This window comes from Thalassophryne amazonica, chromosome 4 (assembly GCF_902500255.1).
Source record: "Thalassophryne amazonica chromosome 4, fThaAma1.1, whole genome shotgun sequence".
Classification (NCBI taxonomy): Eukaryota; Metazoa; Chordata; class Actinopteri; order Batrachoidiformes; family Batrachoididae; genus Thalassophryne; species Thalassophryne amazonica.
Window position 1 is genome coordinate 16,911,014 of NC_047106.1, and position 27,897 is coordinate 16,938,910.

The 27,897-nt window shown below is 43.3% G+C and overlaps 1 protein-coding gene and 1 long non-coding RNA gene across 2 annotated transcripts; one reads left to right on the plus strand and one right to left on the minus strand.

Annotated features, from left to right (window-relative positions):
• The first annotated feature begins 4,565 nt into the window (after window positions 1-4,565).
• LOC117509106 lies at window positions 4,566-5,277 on the plus strand. The gene is made up of 3 exons (XR_004560247.1): window positions 4,566-4,667; window positions 5,053-5,149; window positions 5,235-5,277. It is a non-coding gene; the product is annotated as an uncharacterized LOC117509106 (long non-coding RNA).
• Window positions 5,278-6,805: 1,528 nt separating this feature from the next.
• Window positions 6,806-7,651, minus strand: LOC117509329 (protein Smaug homolog 2-like). Its single transcript, XM_034168989.1, has 3 exons — window positions 7,638-7,651; window positions 7,462-7,562; window positions 6,806-7,317 (listed from the first exon to the last, which is right to left on the minus strand). The coding sequence occupies exons 1-3, from the start codon at window positions 7,649-7,651 to the stop codon at window positions 6,806-6,808; spliced, it is 627 nt and encodes a 208-aa protein (XP_034024880.1).
• Between the last annotated feature and the right edge of the window lie 20,246 nt (window positions 7,652-27,897).

The following is a 27,897-nucleotide window of genomic DNA, read 5'->3' on the forward strand; positions in this document are numbered from 1 at the left end:
AAGCTCATCTCCATGCTTGTCGTCCTCATCGGGGTCTCGACCTGACTGCAGTCGTCGTCGTAACTGACTTGAGTGGGCAAATGCTCACATTCACTGGTGTTTGACACGTTGGAGAGGTCTTCTCTTCACGGATAATCCCGGTCACACTGTTCAGGGCAGATGGCAGACAGCGTGTGTGGCGTCGTGTGGGTGAGCGGTTTTTCTGATGTCAATGTTGTGGATCGAGTGGCCCATGGTGGCGGTGTTGGGTTATGGTATGGGCAGGCGTCTGTTATGGACGAAGAACACAGGTGCATTTTTATTGATGGCATTTTGAATGCACAGAGATACCGTGAGGAGATCCTGAGGCCCATTGTTGTGCCATTACATCCAAGAACATTCACCTCATGTTGCAGCCAGGATAATGCACGGCCCCATGTTGCAAGGATCTGTACACAATTCTTGGACGCTGAAAATGTCCCAGTTCTTGCATGCCGGCATACTCACCGGACATGTCACCCATTGACAGTGTTGGGGAAAGTAATTTGGGAAAGTTACTTCATTAGTTAATTTATACAGTTATATTTTACAGTTACTTCCCACAGTTAGTTTCATTAGCAGCTGCGGACACCTTGTCGGCAGCTGCTGTGTTGGGAAAGTGTAGTGACACGGACCCCAAACAGGGGGGCCGTAAATGATCGGACAATGAAAGAGTCGACTATGAAACTTTACTGTTGTGAAAGAGCACAACAAAACACAGAGGATTACAGAATTTGATGCAACAGTCAATCCACAAAGGTGACGTGTGGGCAGGCTCGAGGATAGGAAGACGTCTGTCCTGAGAAGACACCGGAACCCACACGATTTCCTCCGACACCGAACCTGGAGAATATGGAGCCGCCAAGTCCGAGTCCCAGGTGGCCACCGTCTCCGAGTGTCGGATCTGGTACTGCTGGCGAGGAGCAAAAACAGTCAGATGTGGGTGCGTGCACACCCAGTAACAACAATGGTGGGAATTCCACCTCCACCTCTAATACACACTCGTGCAGCTCCTGTCTAACAACTTATCTGGTTGGGGTGTGAAGCAAAGCCGTCGCTGATCACACCAAACGCCAATCTCTCAGATAAGGAACACCACAGGAAAGCGGTCTGCAAAAAAGAGTTCAGACTAAGACACAGTTTATGTTAAGGCTGAGAATATTACCTTCAACAGGTAGATGATATCTCAGCAACGAGTGGAGATGACGTCTGGTTTTTTTATGGAGTGGAATGATGAAGTGTAGATGGATGACAGCTGTCATGAGATAATGAGTGAAGCTGTCACCCCGGGCTGTGTTGTGGCGGCAGCGCCCCTCTAGTGCCTGACGCCCGCACTTCAGGCAGGGCGCACTCTGGTGGTGGGCCAGCAGTACCTCCTCTTCTGGCAGCCCACACAAACATGCTGAATGTATTAATAAAGTTACTCATAATCTAATTGGTTATTTTTAAGACTTTATCTACTCATGAAAAGTAACTATTAGTTACTTTGCAGATGAGTTACTTTGCTGAATTGCTCAATCTACGAGTAACCACGTTACATTACTCGTTACCTGTTAGTTACATACTTATCAGTTGCAAGTTTTCGGCAGATTCTAATAAAGTAATTGCATAATGCTGCTAATGAAGTAACTGCATAAAGCAACTGTATAAAGCAACTAAAAAAGTAACTAAAAAAGTAACTTGTCAAAGTTACTTTTCACAACACTGCCCATTGAGCATGTTTGGGATGCTCTGGACCGGCGTATACCACAGCGTGTACCAGTTCCTGCCAATATCCAGCAACTTCGCACAGCCATTGAAGAGGAGTGGACCAACATTCCACAGGCCACAATTGACAACCTGATCAACTCTATGCGAAGGAGATGTGTTGCACTGCATGAGGCAAATGGTGGTCACACCAGATACTGACTGGTATCCCCCCAATAAAACAAAACTGCACCTTTCAGAGTGGCCTTTTATTGTGGACAGTCTAAGGCACACCTGTGCACTAATCATGGTGTCTAATCAGCATCTTGATATGGCACACCTGTGAGGTGGGATGGATTATCTCAGCAAAGGAGAAGTGCTCACTATCACAGATTTAGACTGGTTTGTGAACAACATTTGAGGGAAATGGTGATATTGTGTATGTGGAAAAAGTTTTAGATCTTTGAGTTCATTCATTCATTCTCTTCTACCGCTTAGTCCAATTAAGGGTCGCGGGGGGCTGGAGCGTATCCCAGCAGTCATAGGGCGCGAGGCGGGGTACACCCAGGACAGGACGCCAGTCTGTCGCAGGGCCACAAATAGACAAACAAACACAGACACACCCACACACACCTAAGGACAATTTAAAGATGCCAATCCACCTAACCCGCATGTCTTTGGATGTGGGAGGAAACCGGAGCACCCGGAGGAAACCCACGCAAACACGGGGAAATGCAAACTCCACACAGAAAGGCCACGGGAATTGAACCCACAACCTTCTCGCTGTGAGGCAACAGTGCTAACCACTAAGCCACCGTGCTGCCCATCTTTGAGTTCATCTCATACAAAATGGGAGCAAAACCAAAAGTGTTGCGTTTATATTTTTGTTGAGTGTAGAATAACGTCACTAGGAATACTAGAACAGACAAGCTTCTACCTGTTCTAATTCACACAAAATGACACAGAGGCAATACTTATAAGCCTGGGTGCAGAGAAGGCTTTAGATTCTGTTAGGTGGTCTTTTCTGTATAAAGTATTAGCAAAATTTGGCTTTCATAAGTCGATCATTGACACATTGCAAGCTCTATATGACTGTTATGTGTCGATGCGGGTTGAGGAGCGGACCTGCGTCTGACTGAACCCAGAGCTGAAATAACCAGAAAGTGGTTCCAATAACAAAACAATTTATTATCCCCCTTTTGTGCAATACTCGGTGTACAAACTTAAAACGCGTCTGTCTGGCGGAGTGAAGGACGGCGCGCTCTCCAGCGCCCAAAGGGATCGAAGCCCGGCGCCTCTGGACTCACGTTCACCGCCAAACACCCCCCAGGTGGACACGACAAACCGACTCTGTGAAGGATAGAAAAGGTGAGGTAAGTCAGCAGCTACAACTAATATCCTTCAAAGGCACACACTATCAGCAACACATTCAGGTCTGAATTTAAGCTTTATGTAAATGAGCAGCTTCTCACAACAGGTGGAGGATCATCAGTCCGCACGTCACGGCCATGAGAAGCAAGCTGCACAACTCTCATCATTCACATATACTGCGTAACAAAATACCAAATTACTGTTAACAATTATTCAGACAATCAAATCACCTCTGATGTGTGCTGACAGCATGTGTCCCTCACCCGTCCTCCTTCACAGGCATGATGTCAAACCCAGGCGCGGTCCTCAGCGTCTCACAAACGAACATCACAAGGTCGAGTTCCCGGCCATTCTGCTTGAATCACACATGGCTTAAATGCAGAACGCCATCTCATTATCTGCTTCAGCTGAAAGTCTTTAAGGTTGCACGTGAGCATCATCCACAGGTGCTGCATATCACGTTGCTGAGGGTGAAGGACTCTTCTGCCAGCACCTTCTCCACAGACAATAAATCAGTTTGCATACCACCTGGAGAGCAAAGAAAAGAACACCCAAATGTCCAGCCAAACCCCCCAACAACAACAATGACAGCCCTTCTGCCAGGATTAAAGTTAATGGTTAAAGGCAATGGATACAGATGGAAAATTCTGACAGTTCTTCTCTCTATGATTAAGTTTTCTTTTTTCCTTTCTTTGCTTTTTCTATCTTTCAGAAACCTGCAAATATATAACAAAAAAGAAATATCCAACATTGTATAAAACTTGTTGGGCTCAATAAAGATAAAATAAAAAAAGAATAACGTCACTAGGAGCTATTTTTAGCCTTAGGGTGTTTTGTGCATACAGTCCCTGGATCTTAGTCGTGATCATTACAATCTCAAACCCACACATTCGATTCCTGACTCAGCTTCTCAAGTGCTGCAATTAGAATATCAACTGATTCTGCAAAGATCCCGACACAGTCCACAAAGTCAAGGTAAACATTTCCTCGCCAACAAAAGCACCTAAGTCGCTGGTTTCCACAACACCCAGTCCATACAAGTGTTGAACAGTGGAGGTGCCAGAACACATCCCTGGGGAACACCAGTTTTCACTTGGAAAAACGCCGAATCTCTGCCTTCACTCCATACAGCACTCACAGCATCCCTGTGCAGGGTGGCTATGATGTCCAGCAACTTCTTGGAGATCCCATGAATTCTCAGGATTTCCCAGAGAGCAGTCCGATCAACTGAATCAGACACTTTGCAAAAACCAACAGAGGCTGCAAGCACTGCTAATATTTTTTTAGAGACTATCACTAAGTGTTCTTAAACCCAAACAAAAATCTCTTTGCACAATGTAAAAAGTGACAAGCATTTGAATGATACACAGTTTACATAATTCCATCTAAGACTTGCATGAGTATTCGCTGACATCTCTCCCTGGGTACATGCGTGCTTTGATTGCTTAGTTTGAAAAGGGGAAGCGTTACTCCATCCATCTTAAGGCGGATCTTGTTCAGCAGCAGCTGTCAGTCTGTTGCAGGCTGTTGGTAACAAGTCATTTCTGCAAGGTGGTGAAGACTGCAAGGTAGAACCGGACTCTTTGAGGATGGTAGGACAAACTGATGCAACCGCTTGAAAGTTTATGCCCTGTTGTCGACATGTACTGCTTCTCACACTTATATGCACATACCCGGTATATATATATATATATATATATGCAGCTGTAATCTGAACCCTATTCGACTGTCGCTCTTTTTCTTTTAGACAGGAAATTGCTCTTTCATGCTGCTTGAAAAACATTTCCTGCTGCTTTCAGTGTCACAAACTGCAACAAAAGTGCTTCAATGTTTAGTGTGACTTTGGAGAGCAGACAAAGAATTTCACATTTTCTGAAGAGCAAGCGTTATTTGTTTCTGTTTTAGGGGCACAGGAGCATTTTCGATATTTGATCGAGTAATACTCATCTTGAATACGTTTCTGTTTGCATGTCAAAGTCGAGTTCTCTTGTCGTGTGTGAGGTGGACGAAAGCCTGAAAGATAAACTGAAAAAGTTTCGATTTCGAAAAGAAACCAACAATGCTGCCATGTTAAGTAAGTAAGCAATACATCACATATAAAGTGGCAACATGAAAGACATGAGAGCAGAATAATAGTTGGAATCATATAAATTTCTCAGTTAAAATAGACATGAAGCAACAGCGTGTCGTCCTTGAAGAGAATATGAGGCAAGTCAAATTTTGTGATTTTTTTTTTTCTTTCTCATTTGTTACATTCGAAGCAAAAAGTTGTTTTACTTTCCTTTTTCAGGATATCACTCTGGATGCACTGAGAGATGAACTTCCAGACCGGCAACCAAGATATCCTTTACAGAATGTCCCCAATGTGCTCAGAGTTTTGTCAAACTTCACTTTACTTACTTTCCAACTAAGTAATCGTAACCCAAAGACAGTAATGATTTTAACTTACTTGTCCTCAAATGTGTGGTTAATGTCTTTAAGGTGGAGATGAACTGCAGACTGATGTCCACTGGCGCCCTCTCTGCAGTGCTGGTATAGCCTTTTGTTTAACGGCTGCTTAGTCTCATCTATGTAGTGTTCGTTACAGTTTTCATGAAATCTGATAGAATACACTACATTGCTCTGTTTGTAACTAGGGATCCTGACCTTAGGGTGAACTAATTTCTGTCTCAGGGTGTTAACAGGTTTAAAGTAAACTGGGATTTTGTGCTGTCTGAAGATCCTCTGTAATTTTTCCCCTACTCCTGCTAAAAAAGGGAGAGACACCCCCTTTTTGTCTTCGTCTCCTGTCTGTCTGGTGTCTTTGTTCTCTGGGACTTCTGCACTTTAGTCCCAAAGACAAAGTTCTCAAAGACAAAGAACATCTTCTTTCAGACCTGCTTCTTCTTGTTGTTACAGCAGATTGCATCCAGGAAAATGGTTTGTACTCCAGAGTGTGAATCAAAGCAATTCATTCAGTATTCAGGAGCGGCCTGTCACGCATGTAAACAGTGCCATTTTGTCCTCATGCCATAGATGATAATACAGCATTTTTTTCTTCATACAAGGTGCTTTAGAAAACATTAGTTACAGGACCTTGCAAACTAGCTAAAAAAAAAAAAAAACATGACTTATAGTCTAGAGAGCACAGTAACTATTACATGAAACTTGGTGAATGTATTAATTAATTTACTTTTAATTAATTCATTATGGATAACTGTTTTTTATTTATTTATTTATTTGTCTATGTTCCACTTTGTGATTACAATGCAACTGAGTGTGAAAGTCTTGTCTGTTCTTTCTCACAGCTTGAAAACATTTCCTGTAAATGTACAATACACACCGCAGTTTAAACTGTGCTAAAACTTTAAAATTACATGACAAACAAAACCCAGCAGACAACTTGTTCACCATGATCCACAGAAAAGTAGAAAAATATTACTAATGTCAAATATGGTTGCAAGTACAATTCCAAATATGCCAACTGTGTATGTGGTGTGAAAACATTAACACAGTCTGGATGTTCCACCAGCATATATTCCAGTCCCAGCTCAACTTGTTTCACTGTGTTTCATGCAGATCACTCTATTACACTGAGTAATCCCACTACAAAACCAGTCTGCCAATGAGAGCAAAAATAGAACCAAATCAGTCGATGTAATAAATAAATTAAGCTCAATGTGTGAGAGTATTGCAAAAGTGCACAATGCTCTCAAATTCCCAGGTCACAGTACGTCTCCATGACTGCTTCCTACTTGTAAAGAGAGATGAAAATGGGAACATTACCTGTGCTATTGCTGTTGATGGGAGAAGACATCCGGCCTGGGAAAGGAAGGTGTCCATTCTGGCCTGCTGGAGACGTGCTGGAGGAAGGGGATTTGTCATGCCAGGCCAGTCCAGGGTCCAGAACCTCACCAGAGTTGGGCCACTCGTCTGAGCCCTGGCGAGGGTGATAGGGGCTCGATGGAGTACGTGAGGATGGTGCATAGCCACTGGATAGGTGCTCTTCCAGGTGGTTGAGCCACATGGCCAGAGACGTGCGATCATCCAGCGTGGTGGCAGGGTGAATGAGAGCGTACGACAGCAGCTGTCTGCTCTCCTCCACAAACAGGCTACTTTCAATAGTGTGGCTCAACACCTTCTGCAGCAACTTCATGTACTCACATTTGGCCTCACTGTTCCGTGGCTGCAGCAGGGGAAGGTGGGACAGCAGCAAGGACACCACTTTCTCTGTCGGCTCTTGGTGCCACCGGCTAACAATCACTAATCGCAAAAGACCAACAGGGAAAAAGGTTAATTCTTTTTGCCATGTTTCATTATTGATTTAATATGTTTTGCTGGTTTTATCAAACCATATATCAAAATAAGTAAAGACGGCATAATTCAAACTAAAAAAAAAAAATCTACCTGCATTGTTGGCCTCAGCTTCAAGGATGTGGATCTCTGTGCAGTCTGCCAGCCAGTGCTCAAGGCAATGTGCAAAAGCGAGCTTGGGTCCGAGACACCCTCTTCAGGAGGGACAACAGAGCCACTGTCTGTTCACACTCGTTCCAGCCCTTAAACCAATCCGTAAGGATACCTACTGGTCTCGGAACATCATGGCGTGATTCCTCAGTAAGGAGACTGGGAATGTTTGGATGAAGAGGGAGGGGTACGGGAAACAAAGATAGGATCAGTCTGGCCCCGCACAGCGGGGTCGTATTTGCAACAGTCCTGGGATCCCCTTCAACTGGACTGAGGGGCCCTCACATGGTTCAGATGCAGAAGCAAATTGCAGTCAGGGACACTGCGTTGGTACTTGGAAGAGGTCTGATGAGATGAAGGTGGAAAGTGTGTCAGATCGTGTGAAAAAAGACACAAAGAGGAAAATGGACTTTCTCACTCTGGTATGTTCAGGATCACATCATGCCAGTCCTATCAAATCAACAAACAGACAGAGAATAGATCTACTCATTCAAGTGAATGTTCAACACTTTTGCCACATACAGATACATGTCTGATGGCCAAGTCACGAAATCAATGAAAGCCTGGATACTGGTCTTGGTAAATCAATATTGGTCCAGGACAATCATAGACCCAGGTGCTGAAACTCTTCTTCTACATTAAAACCGTGGATGTTATTTTATGAGTTTCTAAATCACCAGTTAGGTTAGTATTGGACATACATTTCCCCATATATGATCTGCATAAATAACATTATCAGTACAAAGGCAGGTATCACAAATACACATTCAAATGATAACAATTCACTGTACAGCCCGACCGATATTGATTTTTTGAGGCCGGTGCCGATAACGATATCTGGATGAAAAAATGCAGATAATCAATAAATCGGCTGATTTGCTGCTAGCCGATAAATCAGCCGATATTATTATTTATTATTTAAATGAACAAAATGTTCTTTTTTGGACCCTTAACAAAAGGTATGGGCTAAAAGCTGAATCTTTGTCCTCATATTGATAACTTTATAACAGAGAAGAATTTCAACTTCAAAAAAAAATGCAATTGCAGCAGTTAGGGGGCTATTCAAACGGGCCAACTAGTAAGATATCACTCCTGAAAACGATCTTCGCCATAATCACATGAGGTAATCTGCCCTATGATTGGATTTTGGAAAACCATGTGACAGAGAACCAATTCCGATTGGACACTCACATTGCCCACGTCATCACACTCTTCTATGAGGAGTACCAAGATGGCCGATGGTGGATCGAAAGTCTGCGGAGTTAACTTTTCAGCAAAAAAAAAAAAAAAAAAAAGTAAATTTCTATCTCATATCATTAAAAAGTTATTTACAATTTAGTAAAGCTTGGTCCCAGCCGTCGTATACGACGTTGTCGGCCCCAGAGGTTTAATGGCGAACGGCAGTAATTCCCAGAGCCCTTCCGGACGACAGTGAATCTGAATGTTTCAACCTCTTAGCAGTAAACGAAAGTTTTTCATGCGAGAAATAAGGTCTACACAACGTAAGCTTAATAAAAAGCGTGACCGACACAATGAAGCACATTGACACATTACTACATAAACTGAGTAACCAAACTGAGTTGAACTGCAATGTGGGGTGAATGTAATCGCAAGTTATTACAAACAACATCCTTATAAACTTACTTGTATGATTTTGTCAGCCGATCAGTGCATTGTGACGGCGAAATATGGGGGCCGGTGAAGAAAACATTTAAGCAGGGTGTGTAAGCAGTTCTCAGTTGCATGGAGTCAGAGCTCCATCTACTGGACAACAGTGCAAGGACATTTTACATTGCCGACACAAACGTTGCAGTAACTGTTCTGTTATGAGAATTAATTGGCATTCTATCTGCAAAATTTCGGCCAATAGTGAGTACTTTGAAAAGGGCTTATTTCGGCTGATAATAATGGCCGGCCGATATCAGTCGGGCTCTACAATTCAGCTCAGTAATACTGGGTCGTGCCCAGCCTATAACATATTTGACTAATGCATTAGGTTGAAACACACAATAAGAAGAAATACTCAATTAATCATAGCCAGCTACTGTAATAATGGGTATGTAAACGATTAAAAAAACTTTCCTACAACCCCAATTCCAATGCAGTTGGGACGTTGTGAAAAATGCAAATAAAAACAGAATACAATGATTTGCAAAACCTCTTCAACCTATATTTAATTGAATACACCACAAAGACAAGATATTTAATGTTCAAACTGATAAACTTTATTGTTTTTGTGCAAATATTTGCTCATTTTGAAATGGATGCCTGCAACACATTTCAAAAAATCTGGGACACTGGTATGTTTACCACTGTGTTACATCACCTTTACTTCTAACAACACTCAATAAGCTTTTGGGAACTGAGGACACTAATGTTGAAGCTTTGTAGGTGGAATTCTTTCCCATTCTTGCTTGACGAACGACTTCAGTTGTTCAACAGTCTGAAGTCTCCGTTGTCATATTTTGCACTTCATAATACCCCACACATTTTCAACGAGTGACCGGTCTGGATCTGTAGGCCAGGCCAGTCTAGTACCCGCACTCTTTTACTACGAAACAACGCTGTTGTAACACGTTCAGAATGTGGCCTGGCATTGTCTTGCTGAAATAAGCAGGGTACGCCCCTGAAAAAGACATTGCTTGGATGGCAGCATGTGTTGCTCCAAAACCTGGATGTACCTTTCAGCATTGATGGTGCTATCACAGATGTGTAAGTTGCCCATGTCATGGGCACTAACACACCCCCATACCATCACAGATGCTGGCTTTTGAACATTGCACTGGTAACAATCTGGATGGTCTTTTTCCTCTTTGTCCAGAGGACATGACATCTATGATGACGTAGATGTAGCGACGAACTATGGTAACTGACAATGGTTTTTCTGAAGTGTTCCTGAGCCCACACAGTAAGATCCTTTACACAATGATGTTGGTTTTTAATGCAGTGCTGCCTGAGGGATCGAAGGTTCACAGGCATTCAATGTTGGTTTTCGGCTTGGCGCTTATGTGTAGAAAGTTCTCCAGATTCTTCTGAATCTTCTTGATTATATTATGGACTGTAGATGATGGAATCCCTAAATTCCTGGCAATTGAACATTGAGAAACATTGTTCTAAACTGTTGGAATATTTTTTCACACAGTTGTTCACAAAGTGGTGATCCTCGCCCCATCTTTGCTTGTGAATGGCTGAGCCTTTTGGGGATGCTCCTTTTACACCCAATCATGACACTCACCTGTTTCCAGTTACCTGTTCACCTGTGGAATGTTCCAAACAGATGTTCTTTGAGCATTCGTCAACTTTCCCAGTCTTTGTTGCCCCTGTCCCAGCTTTTTTGAACGTGTTGCAGGGCATCCATTTCAAATGAGCAATATTTGCTACAAAAACAAAAAAGTCTATCAGTTTGAACATTAAATATCTTGTCTTTGTTGTGTATTCAATCGAATATAGGTTGAAGAGGATTTGCAAATCAATGTATTCTGTATTTATTTTACATTTCACACATCCAACTTCATTGGAATTGGGGTTGTAGTTCTAGAGAATTTGCAGTTTCTCATGTTTTTTCTAAATCATGATAAGATGAATACATGTGGTGTATAGCCTGTTAATGATTGCACCAAAATAAGACAACTGAACTTGCTATCTTAGGCTTTAAACAGTGTCATTGCCAATTTTTTTAAAAGTAACATTTTTACAGGCCAAGGAATCTGTTTCCAAACTATAGGGGTGCACCCCTCAGAGATTGCAAGTGAGGAAGGAGTGATCAGAGGAAAAAAAAATGTAAAGTCACTGTAAAGTTAAAATGCAAAGCATCATAAACAAAGAGCAGCACAGTGCCACTGCAAGGCTCTAAGCTCCAGTTTTACACTTCAAACTGAAATGGATACATTTTTCACAGGGACGAAAAACACAAATGCTCACTGACCAAACATCATTCATCCCATCTGTCACATTACTTCCTACTGCAGAGAATGACATTCAGTCACTTTTTAAATATTTATTTAACTTTTTCCCTTAAAAATGCTGACCTACATGCTGTAGAAATGTAGTAAAGTAAAAGTCTGGTCAGAATCCATGCTACGATAACCCCTCCCCTTGTCTAGTATCACGGCTGATAACCTAAAACTGTCTACAACCACCATCACAAAATACGTTACCGTTAAAGATTCACACCCCTAATATATTATATATCAGTGGTAAATTTTTCTTGTGATGACATATCTGAATTAACAAACTGGTCAACCTTTGCATTGATGATTGTATGATGATATGTTGCATTATAATGGACACCCACAGTGACTTAGTGGTTAGCAATGTTGCATCACAGCAAGAAGGTCATGGGATCGATTCCCACCTGTGGCCTTTCTGTGTGGAGTTTGCATGTTCTCCCCATGTTTGCTTGGGTTCCCTCTGGGTGCTCCGGCTTCCTCCCACATCCAAACACATGCAGGTAAGCCCCGGTCACAACCTACCATGTGTTTTTTTTTTTTTTTGCCGTACGTTTTCTGCAGATGCCACGGCCCCCACGTTTTTGTGAAAACGTAGGAAGGCAGTAGCAAGAGCAAGGAGCGAGACGTCAACGCACGCCCCCAGTACTCCTGGTGAATCCGCAGCTCGACCGCAGTGAAAGTCTGCATGCCACTAAAACCTCTGCGGCGTGTCTGCATGCTCCCAAAACCGTAAGGAGGCAGTACTTACAACGTACGAATCTCCAGATTTTTCCCACGTTTTTTGCAAGTAGACTGCACGCACCTGCAAGTTCGGCGGGTTGTGACCACGGCTTTAGGTGGACTGGACTGGTGTGTGTGCGGGTGTGTGAATAAGCAAGCCCAGTACACATGCGCGGCGTGCGCTTCCGGTCGGCGGCTATCGGGACAAACAAAGCCATGTGTGCAGCTGTCAGTGCTTCAGCCAGTACATACATCATCTGACTTCACTCTAAACACACAGGTTGTGGGACATTGTACAGGTGGTACAGCGATATTACGTTGATACGCGTCCGCCATCAAGCATGTGCATTGTTTGTCCCGATGCCTTCCCATCAGCCCCGCACGCTCGAGATGCTGAACGCGCCTATGTGTTTGTGGCCCTGCGACAGACTGGAGTCCTGTCCAGGGGTACCCCGCCCACACCCTATGACTGCTGGGATAGGCTCCAGCCCCCTGTGACCCTTAACTGGAGTAGTGGTTGAAGATGAGTGAGTGATGCATTATAATGTATTTATTTTCGGCTACTGATACCACACCATTTGCAAACCATGAATAGCTGTTATGGCACTCATTACTATTTAAAGTTCCCAACATCATGGTTCATGCACAACCTTAACCCCAACCCTACCGACCGTATGCCCAATTTGTGAGAGTACTCATGACGGTTTGTTACTGGATGCCATATAGGGCCAGATCAATGGTCACTGTTTATTTTAATGCACATCTTCACATAGTGTGTTGCTGCTTTCCGAAGTGTGAGTGACATCCATGAACCGGTTTAGAAGGAGGTGCGCTTGCTAAGTCAATATCATGTGAAACATCAATAACCACAAAGTTTGATTATCTCCCCTTCAAGACACTGGATGGGAATTATTTTTCTTCCAGCACATCTTCATATGATGTGCTATCACTGTGAAAATTCACAGTAACCCAGTAACTGGTTTTGGGGGGTGCTGTGCTTACAAGACTCAAGTCAAGAATGACTGACAGACAGACAGACAAAGTGATGATTCCAACCTACAAGACAGACAGACAGACAGAGACACCACCCCAAACCAATTTACATCAGTCAAGCCACTTTAAAACATCAAGAGTTGAATCCAACAAAGTTTGACAAAAACACATGTGCCAAAGCAACAAGTGCACATGCACACAGCAATCGCAGACTATGACATGGGCAACTAGAAGTGCCAGAACAACAACATGAGCTAGAAGTCCAATCCCTTATTAGACCCACAGTGCATTTGCAACTGTTGGAGCTGGAAGAATAACGAGTCAGGTCCAGATGTCTGGCAATGACCATAAAAACAGGTTTCATTTTGTTCCATGCTTGCTCAACACTAAAAGGTGATTAAAAAATACATCTTTAATTGGTGGGTATGACTTTATGTGGCTTCTAACAGGTGACGTAATAGGAAAAAGTTTAGGAACCACTGGGTGGAAAAAAATGATCAGATAAATGATCGAGTCTATGTCTATTATGTTTTCATATATGGAGAAGCGATACATACAGTTTGTCACTTAGGTCAGACCCCAACCATAACCAGTAATTAACAAGCTATCGTTTTGTGACAAACACTACAGAACTACAAAGTGAGCCGTAAGATGTCTATAAGCACAGGTCATTGCGCTTGTGAAGCCCCCAGCAGTGTTTATATTCGAATCTGACTAACATTATAAACATAGCAGTTAGCCAGTTAGCTTCATCGGCCTAGGATTCGTACTGTTTTTCGTTGCCGCTGTAGCTGCGATGTGCCTTTTTCTCTCTCAGTCTTCTGGCGTTTTAAAACGTTAAATGCCAAAGCTTGATGAAGTAAGCTTTTTAACTGGAGGAAGTTGTGCGGTTTGTTGTTTACCTTTTGTCAGTTGTCGCTGGTTTAGCGAGCTAGGCTAAAGCGCTCCTCCATAGGTAGCTCGGCGCTCGGGCAGGGTTAGCTAGCGTTAGCTTCTCGCCTTAGCTTGAGAAAAAGCGTCCCATACGTAGTATTCTTTAAGGGTATTCCTTAGCAGCGGCAAACTCCTGTGACTTCAAACACACCATGTTAAAAAAAATATATGTAAATATTTATTGGAATACAGAAATAAAGTGTACGCCTAGAGAAGGCTACTTCGATTTTGAGTTGACATAAGGACGTAAAAACGACGTCATACGTCTGGAGTTGACGTTGAATTTCGTACCGCCCCGCCCACAGTCTGGTATGCTCGCAAATAAATAAATAAATAAATAAATAATAATAATAATAATAATAATAATAATAATAATAATAATAATAATAAATAATAATTACTTAGGTAGCACAATTACCAAAAATTTACCAAAATTGTTGAGGAATTATGACCATCTGTATACAGTACACAGTCTGCAAATCAGTGATGCGGACCCACCTAGTACCAAAGACATACCGTTGTTGTCTTAGGTCACTGGTTAGACTTCCAAGTCCACAACCATACAGGCAGGCAGCAGTAGGACCCCTAAAGATGGACCTTCATTCTCCTGCAAAGACATCAACATTTCCAAACGCCTCTGAGCATCCTCAAGAATTCATGAGCTTCACCCAGGTGCCCCTTGATCTAAAAAACAAGTACCCAGAAACATGTCCACTGCCAAGATCAGTGACTGTCCTCTACAGGTCTGGCACTTTCACAACATACAGATGCACTTCTGATGGCTGAGGTTCAGGAAGTCCTTAAAAATCTGGGCTTGTATGCCGGTGCATCTCAAATTCCTCTCAAAGAGGTCCTAATTTAGCTTAAAATATCCTGGCAAGGACTCCCAGAGAGACCCAGAGCTGTCTGAGAGCAACTCTTGGCAAGGAGTTGACAGAAACTTCTATCGTAGTGAGGAGGCGGGGGTTGACCCTGTTGTTTGGTATGACGTGGTCCTGTAAGAGCTGTGATTGGTTGTCACAGAAGGGAGGGGAAATAAAAAAATAAATGCACTCTGCTCCTACATATGAATGAACAGTAAAATCAACCATCATATAACTGCATTAAGAAATGCGTAATCGTGAAAATAATTAATGTCATGATGATGAAACTCAGCATGATTAATTAGGAGCGATCGGTGCTAAACCTGTAAATTCTTGGCTGCAATGCATTATGGGATTTCTGGGTTTGGGGGTTTTAAATGTTGTTGTTATTGGTGGTCATGGTAGTTTAACAGTGTTGTTAGTGTTATTGATTTATTGTGTTTTTGTAGTTAATTTGGTTTAGTGACTTATGTGTCACCATGTTGTCACCATAAGTGAAAAGTGTATCGTGTTTGATGCCGAGCACCTCCTAGTGGCAGAGTGCCAAAAAACAGTCAGTTCACCACAAATGAATTGATACACAGCTTGAAGATGTTTGAACAATCTCATTCACATGCTGATTATCTACATATTAAAAGTGTGCGTGCAGTTTATTAATAAGTTCATTGTAAGTACATAATATAATTGTAAATATGTTAAAATGACATGCATGACGCAATAAAGTGAAAACACTTATTTCCATTGTGGTTCCATTTAAAAATCCAATCACAAAATAGAAGTAATCATAAAACAGAATGATATCAATAATACTGATAATAATAATAAAAATAATGATAATATTAATGTGTGAATATGATAACAGCAACTTAAACAATTTATAAATACATTAAGACAGTAAATTAACATAAATAATTATGTAGATCAAGCCGGTCGTGTGTTACTGGACTCACTGTCATCCTACATATGGAGAAAATCTGTTTCCCTCTCTGTCTTTTCCACCAGCTTGTCTGCTTGAGGATTCTTAAAAGTCCTCCTCACTACGCTTACCAGTTTGGCACCTTAGGAGCGTTCTTAAGGCCTAAGGTGCTTTGCAGACAACTTTCATCTTACCAAGAGAAAATTCTGAGAAATGTCTAAGAATTTGAGGAATTCTAAGACTTTTTTACACTCAACAAAAATATAACGCAACACTTTTGGTTTGCTCCCATTTTGTATGAGATGAACTCAAAGATCTAAAACTTTTTCCACATACACAATATCACCATTTCCCTCAAATATTGTTCACAAAACCAGTCTAAATCTGTGATAGTGAGCACTTCTCCTTTGCTGAGATAATCCATCCCACCTCACAGGGTGCCATACCAAGATGCTGATTAGACACCATGATTAGTGCACAGGTGTGCCTTAGACTGCCCACAATAAAAGGCCACTCTGAAAGGTGCAGTTTTATCACACAGCACAATGCCACAGATGTCGCAAGATTTGAGGGAATGTGCAATTGGCATGCTGACAGCAGGAATGTCACCAAATCAAAAATCAAATCAATTTCATTTATATAGCGCCAAATCACAACAAACAGTTGCCCCAAGGCGCTTCATATTACAAGGCAAAGCCATACAATAATTACAAAAAAACCTCACTGTCAAAACGACCCCCTGTGAGCAAGCACTTGGCGACAGTGGGAAGGAAAAACTCCCTTTTAACAGGAAGAAACCTCCAGCAGAACCAGGCTCAGGGAGGGGCAGTCTTCTGCTGGGACTGGTTGGGGCTGAGGGAGAGAACCAGGAAAAAGACATGCTGTGGAGGGGAGCAGAGATCAATCACTAATGATTAAATGCAGAGTGGTGCATACAGAGCAAAAAGAGAAAGAAACACTCAGTGCATCATGGGAACCCCCAGCAGTCTACGTCTATAGCAGCATAACTAAGGGATGGTTCAGGGTCACCTGATCCAGCCCTAACTATAAGCTTTAGCAAAAAGGAAAGTTTTAAGCCTAATCTTAAAAGTAGAGAGGGTGTCTGTCTCCCTGATCCGAATTGGGAGCTGGTTCCCACAGGAGAGGAGCCTGAAAGCTGAAGGCTCTGCCTCCCATTCTACTCTTACAAACCCTAGGAACTACAAGTAAGCCTGCAGTCTGAGAGCAAAGCGCTCTATTGGGGGTGATATGGTACTATGAGGTCCCTAAGATAAGATGGGACCTGATTATTCAAAACCTTATAAGTAAGAAGAAGAATTTTAAATTCTATTCTAGAATTAACAGGAAGCCAATGAAGAGAGGCCAATATGGGTGAGATATGCTCTCTCCTTCTAGTCCCTGTTAGTACTCTAGCTGCAGCATTTTGAATTAACTGAAGGCTTTTCAGGGAACTTTAGGACAACCTGATAATAATGAATTACAATAGTCCAGCCTAGAGGAAATAAATGCATGAATTAGTTTTTCAGCATCACTCTGAGACAAGACCTTTCTAATTTTAGAGATATTGCGCAAATGCAAAAAAGCAGTCCTACATATTGTTTAATATGCGCTTTGAATGACATATCCTGATCAAAAATGACTCCAAGATTCTCACAGTATTACTAGAGGTCAGGGTAATGCCATCCAGAGTAAGGATCTGGTTAGACACCATGTTTCTAAGATTTGTGGGGCCAAGTACAATAACTTCAGTTTTATCTGAGTTTAAAAGCAGGAAATTAGAGGTCATCCATGTCTTTATGTCTGTAAGACAATCCTGCAGTTTAGCTAGTTGGTGTGTGTCCTCTGGCTTCATGGATAGATAAAGCTGAGTATCATCTGCGTAACAATGAAAATTTAAGCAATGCTGTCTAATAATACTGCCTAAGGGAAGCATGTATAAAGTGAATAAAATTGGTCCTAGCACAGAACCTTGTGGAAATCCATAATTAACCTTAGTCTGTGAAGAAGATTCCCCATTTACATGAACAAATTATAATCTATTAGATAAATATGATTCAAACCACCGCAGCGCAGTGCCTTTAATACCTATGGCATGCTCTAATCTCTGTAATAAAATTTTATGGTCAACAGTATCAAAAGTAGCACTGAGGTCTAACAGAACAAGCACAGAGATGAGTCCACTGTCTGAGGCCATAAGAAGATCATTTGTAACCTTCACTAATGCTGTTTCTGTACTATGATGAATTCTAAACCCTGACTGAAACTCTTCAATAGACCATTCCCTCTGCAGATGATCAGTTAGCTGTTTACAACTACCCATTCAAGAATTTTTGAGAGAAAAGGAAGGTTGGAGATTGGCCTATAATTAGCTAAGATAGCTGGGTCAGTGATGGCTTTTTAAGTAATGGTTTAATTACTGCCACCTTAAAAGCCTGTGGTACATAGCCAACTAATAAAGACAGATTGATCATATTTAAGATCGAAGCATTAATTAATGGTAGGGCTTCCTTGAGCAGCCTGGTAGGAATGGGGTCTAATAAACATGTTGATGGTTTGGATGAAGTAACTAATGAAAAAAACTCAGACAGAACAATCGGAGAGAAAGAGTCTAACCCAGGGGTGGGCAATTAATTTTTACAAGGGGCCACATAGGGAACCTGAATTATGTCCGAGGGCCACACCATCGATAACTTGGCTGTCTCCCATTACAAATTTTTTACAAAAAATTACCTATTTAATAGCTTTTATAGGTCATTTTTATTATTGTAATAATATGTAAATATTTAAATATACCTAAATAAACCTCTCTGATTTGCAACACACAAGCTTGACATTTTTAATATATGTAATAATAATCACAGACCTCATGAGGGCCGGACAGAGACATGCAAAGGGCCGTATGTGGCCCCCGGGCCGCAGTTTGCACAGGTATGGTCTAACCAAATACCGGCATCACTGAAAGCAGCCAAAGAGAATGATATGTCTTTGGGATGGTTATGAGTAATTTTTTCTCTAATAGTTAAAATTGTATTAGCAAAGAAAGTCATGAAGTCATTACTAGTTAAAGTTAAAGGAATACTCGGCTCAATAGAGCTCTGACTCTTTGTCAGCCTGGCTACAGTGCTGAAAAGAAACCTGGGGTTGTTCTTATTTTCTTCAATTAGTGATGAGTAGTAAGATGTCCTAGCTTTACGGAGGGCTTTTTTATAGAGCAACAGACTCTTTTTCCAGGCTAAGTGAAGATCTTCTAAATTAGTGAGATGCCATTTCCTCTCCAACTTACAGGTTATCTGCTTTAAGCTGCGATTTTGTGAGTTATACCACGGAGTCAGGCACTTCTGATTTAAGGCTCTCTTTTTCAGAGGAGCTACAGCATCCAAAGTTGTCCTCAATGAGGATATAAAACTACTGACGAGATAATCTATCTCACTCACAGAGTTTAGGTAGCTACTCTGCACTGTGTTGGTATATGGCATTGGATAACATAAAGAAGGAATCGTTGTGTGGGCCACTGAAGAGGAGGTACTGCTGGCCCACCACCACTAGAGGGCGCCCTGCCTGGAGTGCGGGCTCCAGGCACCGGAGGGCGCTGCCGCCCTACAGGAGCAGCCAGGATGACAGCTGTCACCCATCACTGGAGACAGCTGATTCCAATCAACCGGGAGGTATATCAGCAGGACGGCATCTTCACCTCATTTGCCGAGATATCGCCTTATCAAAGAGGTAACACTCTCAGCCCAAACATATAAATAACCATTGTTGTATTTCTTGTTGAGTATTCGTAGGACAGCTGACTACTGGACAACAGTTGGATAAGTACTCATCTTCCTACAACTCCTGTATTGTTGTTAACGAGAGGTGGAGGTGGACTCTCCACCCTCCGTGTTGCTGGGTGCAGCCGCATCCACACCTGACTGTTTTTGTTCCTTGCCAGCAGTACCAGATCCGACGAGCGGAGGCAGTGGCCACCGGGAATTCGGGACTTGGCGGCTCCAGTATTCCCGGGGTTCGGTGGCAGAGGAAATCGGGTTGGTTCCGGTTCGACTTGGACAGACGTCTCCTATCGTCGAGCCTGCCCACACGACACCGTTGTTATTGGACTCAGTCTCAATATTGTAATCGGCTGTGTTGTTGTGCCTGTTTTCACAACAGTAAAAACAGTGTTATTTGACTCCTCCATTGCCCGTTCATTTGCGCCCCCTGTTGTGGGTCCGTGTTCCTACACTTTCACAACAATCATATCCTTAAACCTAGTTACAGTGCTTTCTGAAAGACTTCTACTGTAATGAAACTTATTCCCCACTACTGGGTAGTCCATCAGAGTAAATGTAAATGTTATTAAGAAATGATCAGACAGAAGGGGGTTTTCAGGGAATGCTGTTAAGTCTTCAATTTCCATACCATAAGTCAGAACAAGATCTAAGATATGATTAAAGTGGTGGGTGGACTCATTTACATTTTGAGCAAAGCCAATCGAGTCTAACAATAGATTAAATGCAGTGTTGAGGCTGTCATTCTCAGCATCTGTGTGGATGTTAAAATCACCCACTATAATTATCTTATCTGAGCTAAGCACTAAGTCAGACAAAAGGTCTGAAAATTCACAGAGAAACTCACAGTAACGACCAGGTGGACGATAGATAATAACAAATAAAACTGTTTTTTGGGACTTCCAATTTGGATGGACAAGACTAAGAGACAAGCTTTCAAATGAATTAAGCTCTGTCTGGGTTTTTGATTAATTAATAAGCTGGAATGGAAGATTGTTGCTAATCCTCCGCCTTGGCCCGTGCTACGAGCGTTCTGGCAGTTAGTGTGACGGGGGTGTTGACTCATTTAAACTAACATATTCATCCTGCTGTAACCAGGTTTCTGTAAGGCAGAATAAATCAATATGTTGATCAATTATTATATCATTTACTAACAGGGACTTAGAAGAGAGAGATCTAATGTTCTAATCTAAGGTGCTATATTATTTTTTCTTTTTGAATTTTTATGCTTAAATAGATTTTTACTGGTTATTGGTGGTCTGGGAGCAGGCACGGTCTCTACGGGGATGGGGTAATGAGGGGATGGCAGGGAGAGAGAAGCTGCAGAGAGTTGTGTAAGACTACAACTCTGCTTCCTGGTCCCAACCCTGGATAGTCACGGTTTGGAGGTTTTAAGAAAATTAGCCAGATTTCTAGAAATGAGAGCTGCTCCATCCAAAGTGGGATGGATGCCGTCTCTCGTAACAAGACCAGGTTTTCCCCAGAAGCTTTGCCAATTATCTATGAAGCCCACCTCATTTCACAGAGCTGTTGCTCATGTCTTCTTCTTTGTCTTTCGGCTGTTCCCGTTAGGGGTCACCACAGCAGATCAATCGTTTCCATCTCACCCTGTCCTCTGTATCTTCCTCTGTCACACCAAACACCTGCATGTCCTCTCTCAGCACATCCATGAACCTCCTCTTTGGTCTCCCTCTTCTCCTCCTGCCTGGTGGCTCCATCCTCAGCATCCTTCTCCCTGTATACCCTGGGTCCCTCCTCTGCACATGTCCAAACCATCTCAATCTCGCCTCTCTGACTTTGTCTCCAAACCGTCCCACCTGAGCTGTCCCTCTGATATGTTCATTCCTAATCTTGTCCATTCTTGTCACTCCCAAAGAGAATCTCAACATCTTCAGCTCTGCCACCTCCAGCTCTGCCTCCTGTCTTTTTGTTAGTGCCACTGTCTGTAAACCATACAACATAGCTGGTCTCACTACTGTTTTGTAAACTTTCCCCTTCACCCTTGCTGATATTCTTCAGTCACAAATCACTCCTGCCACCTTTCTCCACCCACAAACATCATAGTCCATGGGGACTCCTGTCTGATCTCATCCGTCAACCTGTCCATCACCACTGCAAACAAGAAAGGACTCAGAGCTGATCCTTGGTGTAATCCCACCTCCACCTTGAATGAGTCTGTCATTCCGACTGCGCATCTCACCGCTGTCACACTATTCTTGTACATGTCCTGCACTACCCTAACATACTTCTCTGCCACTCCAGACTTCCTCATACAATACCACAACTCTTCTCTTGGCACCCTATCATAAGCTTTTTCTAAGTCCACAAACACACAATGTAACTCTTTCTGTCCTTCTCTGTACTTTTCCAACAGTATTCTCAGAGCAAACATTGCATCTGTAGTGCTCTTTCTTGGCATGAAACCATATTGCTGCTCACAGATCTTCACCTGTTTTCTAAGCCTAGCTTCTACTACTCTTTCCCATAACTTCATGCTGTGGCTGATCAGCTTTATGCCTCTGTAGTTACTGCAGCTCTGCACATCACCCTTGTTCTTGAAAATAGGAACCAGCACACTTCGTCTCCACTCCTCAGGCATGCTGTCACTTTCCAAGATTTTATTAAACAATCTGGTTAGAAACTCTACTGCCATCTCTCCTAGACATTTCCATGCCTCCACTGGAATGTCATCTGGACCGACTGCCTTTCCACTCTTCATCCTCTTCATAGCAGCCCTCACTTCTTCCTTGCTAATCTCTTGTACTTCCTGATTTACTCTCACCACATCCTCCAGCCTTTTCTCTTGCTCATTTTCTTTATTCATCAACTCTGCAAAATATTCCCTCCACCTTCTCAGCACACACTCCTCACTTGTCAGCACATTACCATGTGCATCTTTTACCACCCTAACCTGCTGCACATCCTCTCCAGCTCTGTCCCTTTGTCTGGCCAATCGGTACAAGTCCTTTTCTCCTTCCTTACTATTCAACTTCTTGTACAGCTCGCAATATGCCTTTTCCTTTGCTTTTGCCACTTCTCTTTTCGCCTTACGCCGCATCTCCTTGTACTCCTGTCTACTTTCTTCATCTCTCCGACTATCCCAAAACTTTTTCGCCAACCTCTTTCTCCTTATGCTTTCCTGGACCTCTTCATTCCACCACCAAGTCTCCTTGTCTTCCTTCCACTGTCCAGATGTCATACCCAGTACTGTCCTAGCTGTCTCCCTCACCACATCTGCAGTACTTTTCCAGTTGTCCAAAACTGCTTCCCCTCCAACCAGTGCTTCTCTCACCTGCTCGCTAAATTTCACACAACAGTCTTCCTCCTTCAGCTTCCACCATCTGATCCTTTGTTGAGCTCTCACTCTCTTCTTCTTCTTTACCTCTAAAGTCATCCTACAAACAACCATCCTGTGCTGTCTAGTGACACTCTCTCCTGCTACCACCTTACAGTCTGTGATTTCTTTTAGCTTGCATCTCCTATAAAGAATGTAGTCCACCTGTGTGCACCTTCCTCCACTCTTATATGTTACCCTGTGCTCCTCCCTTTTCTTAAAGTAGGTATTCGCCACAGCCATTTCCATCCTTTTTGCAAAATCAACTACCATCTGTCCTTCCCCATTCCTATCCTTGATACCATATCTACCCATTACTTCCTCATCACCTCTGTTCCCTTCACCAACATGCCCATTGAAGTCTGCTCCTATCACCACTCTTTCATGCTTGGGCACACTCTCCACCACCTCATCTAACACACTCCAGAAATCTTCTATCTCCTTCATCTCACAACCAACCTGTGGGGCATATGCACTGATGATATTCATCATCACCCCTTCAATTTCCAACTTCACACTCATCACCCTGTCAGACACTCGCTTAACCTCCAACACACTTTTACCATACTCTTCCTTTAAAATGACCCCAACACCATTTCTCTTCCTGTCCTCACCATGGTACAACAACTTGTACCCACCGCCGATGCTCCTGCTCTTACTTCCCTTCCACTTGGTCTGTTGCACACACAATATGTCTACCTTTCTCCTCTCCATCTTATCAGCCAGCTCTCTCCCTTTACCAGTCATACTACCAACATTCAAAGTCCCCACTCTCATTTCCACCCTTCTAGTTTTCTTCTTCTCCCGCTGTTCATGGCAACGTTTTCCTCCTCCTTTTCGTCATCTTCGCCCAGCAGTAGCCCAATTTCCACCGGCACCCTGTTGGGCAATAGCACCGGTGGCGGACGTTATTAACCCGGGCCGTGACCGATCCGGTATGGGAATTCGATTCTGAGTCTGCATAGTTCGGTTGGCTTGTTTTACGCAGGATGCCCTTCCTGACACAACCCTCCTCATTTATCCGGGCTTGGGACCGGCACTCAGAATGTACTGGCTGCACACCCCATGTGGCTGAGTTAGAGCTGTTGCTCATGTATTGAATGTTAATTTCTCTACCATAAGCCGTCTCCAAAGGCGTTTCAGAGAATTTGGCAGTACATCCAACCAACCTCACAACCGCAGACCACGTGTAACCACACCAGCCCAGGACCTCCACATCCAGCATGTTCACCTCCAAGATCGTCTGAGACCAGCCACTCGGACAGCTGCTGAAACAATCGGTTTGCATAACCAAAGAATTTCTGCACAGACTGTCAGAAACCGTCTCAGGGAAGCTCATCTCCATGCTTGTCGTCCTCATCGGGGTCTCGACCTGACTGCAGTTCGTCGTCGTAACTGACTTGAGTGGGCAAATGCTCACATTCACTGGTGTTTGACACGTTGGAGAGGTCTTCTCTTCACGGATTAATCCCGGTTCACACTGTTCAGGGCAGATGGCAGACAGCGTGTGTGGCGTCGTGTGGGTGAGCGGTTTTCTGATGTCAATGTTGTGGATCGAGTGGCCCATGGTGGCGGTGGGGTTATGGTATGGGCAGGCGTCTGTTATGGACGAAGAACACAGGTGCATTTTATTGATGGCATTTTGAATGCACAGAGATACCGTGAGGAGATCCTGAGGCCCATTGTTGTGCCATACATCCAAGAACATCACCTCATGTTGCAGCAGGATAATGCACGGCCCCATGTTGCAAGGATCTGTACACAATTCTTGGACGCTGAAAATGTCCCAGTTCTTGCATGGCCGGCATACTCACCGGACATGTCACCCATTGACAGTGTTGGGGAAAGTAAATTTGGAAAGTTACTTCATTAGTTAATTTATACAGTTATATTTTACAGTTACTTCCCACAGTTAGTTCATTAGCAGCTGCGGACACCTTGTCGGCAGCTGCTGTGTTGGGAAAGTGTAGTGACACGGACCCACAACAGGGGGCGTAAATGATCGGACAATGAAAGAGTCGAATATGAACACTTTACTGTTGTGAAAGAGCACAACAAAAACACAGAGGATTACAGAATTTGAGCAAACAGTCAATCCACAAAGGTGACGTGTGGGCAGGCTCGAGGATAGAAGACGTCTGTCCTGAGAAGAACCGGAACCACACGATTTCCTCCGACACCGAACCTGGAGAATACTGGAGCCGCCAAGTTCCGAGTCCCCAGGTGGCCACCGTCTCCGAGTGTCGGATCTGGTACTGCTGGCGAGGAGCAAAAACAGTCAGATGTGGGTGCGTGCACACCCAGTAACAACAATGGTGGGAATTCCACCTCCACCTCTAATACACACTCGTGCAGCTCCTGTCTAACCACTTATCTGGTTGGGGTGTGAAGCAAAGCCGTCGCTGATCACACCAAACGCCAATCTCTCAGATAAGGAACACCACAGGAAAGCGGCTGCAAAAAGAGTTCAGACTAAGACACAGTTTAGTGTTAAGGCTGAGAATATTACCTTCACAGGTAGATGATATCTCAGCAACGAGGTGGAGATGACGTCTGGTTTTTATGGAGTGGAATGATGAAGTGTAGATGGATGACAGCTGTCATGAGATAATGAGTGACAGCTGTCACCCCGGGCTGTGTTGTGGCGGCAGCGCCCTCTAGTGCCTGAAGCCCGCACTTCAGGCAGGGCGCACTCTGGTGGTGGGCCAGCAGTACCTCCTCTTCTGGCAGCCCACACAACATGCTGAATGTAATTAATAAAGTTACTCATAATCTAATTTGGTTATTTTTAAGATTTATTACTCAGAAAAGTAACTATTAGTTACTTTGCAGATGAGTTACTTTGCTGATTGCTCAATCTTACGAGTAACCAAGTTACATTACTCGTTACCTTGTTAGTTACATTACTTATCAGTTGCAAGTTTTCGGCAGATTCTAATAAAGTAATTGCATAATGCTGCTAATGAAGTAACTGCATAAAGCAACTGTATAAAGCAACTAAAAAAGTAACTAAAAAAGTAACTTGTCAAAGTTACTTTTCACAACACTGCCCATTGAGCATGTTTGGGATGCTCTGGACCGGCGTATACGACAGCGTGTACCAGTTCCTGCCAATATCCAGCAACTTCGCACAGCCATTGAAGAGGAGTGGACCAACATTCCACAGGCCACAATTGACAACCTGATCAACTCTATGCGAAGGAGATGTGTTGCACTGCATGAGGCAAATGGTGGTCACACCAGATACTGACTGGTATCCCCCCCAATAAAACAAAACTGCACCTTTCAGAGTGGCCTTTTATTGTGGACAGTCTAAGGCACACCTGTGCACTAATCATGGTGTCTAATCAGCATCTTGATATGGCACACCTGTGAGGTGGGATGGATTATCTCAGCAAAGGAGAAGTGCTCACTATCACAGATTTAGACTGGTTTGTGAACAACATTTGAGGGAAATGGTGATATTGTGTATGTGGAAAAAGTTTTAGATCTTTGAGTTCATTCATTCATTCATCTTCTACCGCTTAGTCCAATTAAGGGTCGCGGGGGGCTGGAGCGTATCCCAGCAGTCATAGGGCGCGAGGCGGGGTACACCCAGGACAGGACGCCAGTCTGTCGCAGGGCCACAAATAGACAAACAAACACAGACACACCCACACACACCTAAGGACAATTTAAAGATGCCAATCCACCTAACCCGCATGTCTTTGGATGTGGGAGGAAACCGGAGCACCCGGAGGAAACCCACGCAAACACGGGGAGAACATGCAAACTCCACACAGAAAGGCCACGGGAATTGAACCCACAACCTTCTCGCTGTGAGGCAACAGTGCTAACCACTAAGCCACCGTGCTGCCCATCTTTGAGTTCATCTCATACAAAATGGGAGCAAAACCAAAAGTGTTGCGTTTATATTTTTGTTGAGTGTAGAATAACGTCACTAGGAATACTAGAACAGACAAGCTTCTACCTGTTCTAATTCACACAAAATGACACAGAGGCAATACTTATAAGCCTGGGTGCAGAGAAGGCTTTAGATTCTGTTAGGTGGTCTTTTCTGTATAAAGTATTAGCAAAATTTGGCTTTCATAAGTCGATCATTGACACATTGCAAGCTCTATATGACTGTTATGTGTCGATGCGGGTTGAGGAGCGGACCTGCGTCTGACTGAACCCAGAGCTGAAATAACCAGAAAGTGGTTCCAATAACAAAACAATTTATTATCCCCCTTTTGTGCAATACTCGGTGTACAAACTTAAAACGCGTCTGTCTGGCGGAGTGAAGGACGGCGCGCTCTCCAGCGCCCAAAGGGATCGAAGCCCGGCGCCTCTGGACTCACGTTCACCGCCAAACACCCCCCAGGTGGACACGACAAACCGACTCTGTGAAGGATAGAAAAGGTGAGGTAAGTCAGCAGCTACAACTAATATCCTTCAAAGGCACACACTATCAGCAACACATTCAGGTCTGAATTTAAGCTTTATGTAAATGAGCAGCTTCTCACAACAGGTGGAGGATCATCAGTCCGCACGTCACGGCCATGAGAAGCAAGCTGCACAACTCTCATCAATATTCACATATACTGCGTAACAAAATACCAAATTACTGTTAACAATTATTCAGACAATCAAATCACCTCTGATGTGTGCTGACAGCATGTGTCCCTCACCCGTCCTCCTTCACAGGCATGATGTGTCAAACCCAGGCGCGGTCCTCAGCGTCTCACAAACGAACATCACAAGGTCGAGTTCCCGGCCATTCTGCTTGAATCACACATGGCTTAAATGCAGAACGCCATCTCATTATCTGCTTCAGCTGAAAGTCTTTAAGGTTGCACGTGAGCATCATCCACAGGTGCTGCATATCACGTTGCTGAGGGTGAAGGACTCTTCTGCCAGC